The sequence below is a fragment of the Theropithecus gelada genome, chromosome 2, assembly GCF_003255815.1.
Source record: "Theropithecus gelada isolate Dixy chromosome 2, Tgel_1.0, whole genome shotgun sequence".
In the NCBI taxonomy this organism is placed as follows: Eukaryota; Metazoa; Chordata; class Mammalia; order Primates; family Cercopithecidae; genus Theropithecus; species Theropithecus gelada.
Window position 1 is genome coordinate 77723063 of NC_037669.1, and position 2802 is coordinate 77725864.

The 2802-nt window shown below is 36.9% G+C and overlaps 1 protein-coding gene across 16 annotated transcripts in view; it reads left to right on the forward strand.

The window, feature by feature from the left end:
- The window catches only part of CADPS (calcium dependent secretion activator), a 489640-nt gene extending 487341 nt beyond the window's left edge, over nt 1-2299 (forward strand). For 15 of the 16 annotated variants that reach the window (XM_025376721.1, XM_025376726.1, XM_025376715.1 and 12 more), the window contains one exon: nt 1061-2299. In XM_025376721.1, the coding sequence (XP_025232506.1) occupies nt 1061-1240 (180 nt within the window). In that variant the 3' untranslated portion in view covers nt 1241-2299. The remainder of the gene's footprint in view (nt 1-1060) is intronic. The other variant, XM_025376718.1, reaches the window with a different exon arrangement.
- The last annotated feature ends 503 nt before the right edge of the window (nt 2300-2802 follow it).

Consider the following 2802-nt stretch of genomic DNA (forward strand, 5'->3'; position numbering starts at 1 on the left):
AAAAAAAAAAAAAAAAAAAAAAAAAAAAAAGAAAGAAAAAAAGAAAAGAAAAAGAAAAAAGAAATAATGATGGGAGTGGTGTTGATGTCTGTTAGCATTCCTTGTCTTGCCCCTTTAGCAAGTTTCCTATATCAATAGGAGAAACAAACAGCAGAATCAGTAGCTGAAATGATATGCAGTGTGATGAGGAGAGTTGTAGTTAGAGAGAGACCTTTAAAAAAAAAAAATTACGAAGTAGACAACAGCCAGATGATTCTGGTCATATTCAATTAACACTGAAGGATTTCTAGAAAAACAGTCCTTGAGATAACTAAGGAAATCTGAGAGAAACCGCCTGAAGGAACAAAGAAAGAACTTGTGATGCGGTAATACCAAGCCATTGTTCTTGAAAAAGAGCCAAATTTCTTCCCTGAGACCATAAAGTTGTGAACGGAATAGATACAGTTCTTTCCCAAGGAGATAAGAAATGAGTCACATGCCTGCAACATATTGATGAGGCATTAGCGCTCCATCTTTCTCATAATTGCTGCTGCCTGTGATAGGTTTCATATACCAACATACATATGTCTGTCTTGTGAATGAGACAGAGGGATATCAGTACAGCTCATGCAGTTACAAGACTCAAAAATACTAAAACCAGACTGCAACAGAAATCACAAAATACCATAATCGCTCAATCCATTATTTATATGTTATAGCCCTTTCCTGTGTCTATCATATTACATTACACTAACCTAAGAGAAAGAACCAGTCCACAAAAGGAACCAAAACAATTATGGAACATTTCCCTTTATGGAACTGAATAAACACAAGCTTATGTTCTTTGCTTTGTCTCATCTAATATAGTTTATCCTGTCACTATTTCTCATTTTCTGTCATTCAAAGGATCTCAGTTTTCAATACAAGTGAAATCTAAGCACAGTGGCTTTTTATTTGACAATGCATAAAGTGTGATGTTTAGCTGAAGGTCAGTGCTCTCACACCCACACCTGCTTTTACCTTCTCCATCCCCATCATGGAGATGAGATCTCTCTTATCACTGTATCTTTTCTCTCCTTAGAAAACCTACAGAGATTTCCGATTGCAAGGGGTCCTGGACTCCACCTTAAACAGCAAGACCTATGAAACAATCCGAAACCGTCTCACTGTGGAGGAAGCCACAGCATCAGTGAGCGAAGGTGGGGGACTGCAGGGGATTAGCATGAAGGACAGCGATGAGGAAGACGAAGAAGACGATTAGACCGTTTGGTCCTAGAGTCCGCTGGGACAGAGTCCTGTAATCAGTGCATGTCCTTAGTCTGTTAGTTAAACCCATTAGGGAATTTTCTGTCAACTACCATGCCCATGAGATGTTTATCAATACAACTGCCATTTTAGCTATGTGGTACCAAGATTAGCAAATGACCTTCATATCCACTGATTTCCTGATGTCCATGTCTATATGTTTACAAGCAATATGGAGCACCATTCTTTAAATACTGTTCATGGAGAATACATAGTCTTACCACTAGGCGTGTCCCTGTTATCAGCAAAGATCAATGATGCTTCATTCATGTACTGTGTATGCATTGGTGGTAAATGGATGTGAGGGCAAGTATACCAAGTACATTCACTGTGTTTCACGTATGTGGATGCCAGTTAGTTAAATGAGTACATAAATAAATTAATTAAAACACATAGATCTGCTTTGTGTTTTTATTTTTATTTTTTGAAAAACAAAAGGCAAGTCTCCAACGATCAACTTTTGATTCTTTCTGTTCCCCTAAAACTAAAAAATGAACCCCTTGTGTCCTTGTTAACCCATCCTTTCATTTACTCAAATAATTAGCCAAAAAAGGATGGCTACATACCAATGGATTGATTCTCTTAATTGCCATGGCAAGTGGGCAATCCTATCATGACTTAACATCAAGCACACAGTTCAAAACTACTGTCTTCTGTCAAAGTTTTCTCCTCTTAAATGTTATTTTGCTTTTATGTCTCAACTGTGTATGTTAAAAAAAAAAAGAATATTTAAATTACAACCCTAGACTAAAAAATGTGTTTATAATAAGATGTGGATATTTCCTTCAGTAGATTGTAACCATAATTTAAATTATTTTGTTCCACACTGTTTTTTATATCTGTCATGTACATTGCATTTTGATCTGTAACTGCACAACCCTGGGGTTTGCTGCAGAGCTATTTCTTTCCATGTAAAGTAGTGGATCCATCTTGCTTTTGCCTTATATAAAGCCTACAGTTATGGAAGTGTGGAAAACTGTGGCTTCTCAATAAATATTCAAATGTCCTAAGAATATACGTTTGGGTCTGTTTTTCTCTGTCTTCTTTGAATGCCAGAACTGAAACACAACAAGAAGAAATAGGAAAGGGAGGGAAGAGGTAATTTTCATAGAGTGTTCTTGAAGCTGTTGGAGTGGGTCGTTTTCAAATGCTCGTAGTTCTCCATGAGAGACTGCCTAAAATTCCGCTAATTCAGACTCCACTAATTCAGAATCCGTGGGCATTTGGACATGTTGGACAGATTACGCTTGCATTATAGGATAAATAAGGGTTTGCTAAGCAAGTAAGTAGTGTAAACGAGAGAAATGTTTCTCCTGTACGAAGAGAAGGCCAACAAACTGTTTTTAAGCACCACTTTAACAGCAGTGTTTGCATTCAAACAAAGTGTGTGCCAATTATATATGATTCTTATATATTTGTTAAAGCATTTTACAAGATTCTCTAAGACATGGAGTACTCTACTCACTCCTCAGGCCCTGTCAGCAATATAGTCACCTAAGTTTGTAAGAAATTAAACAT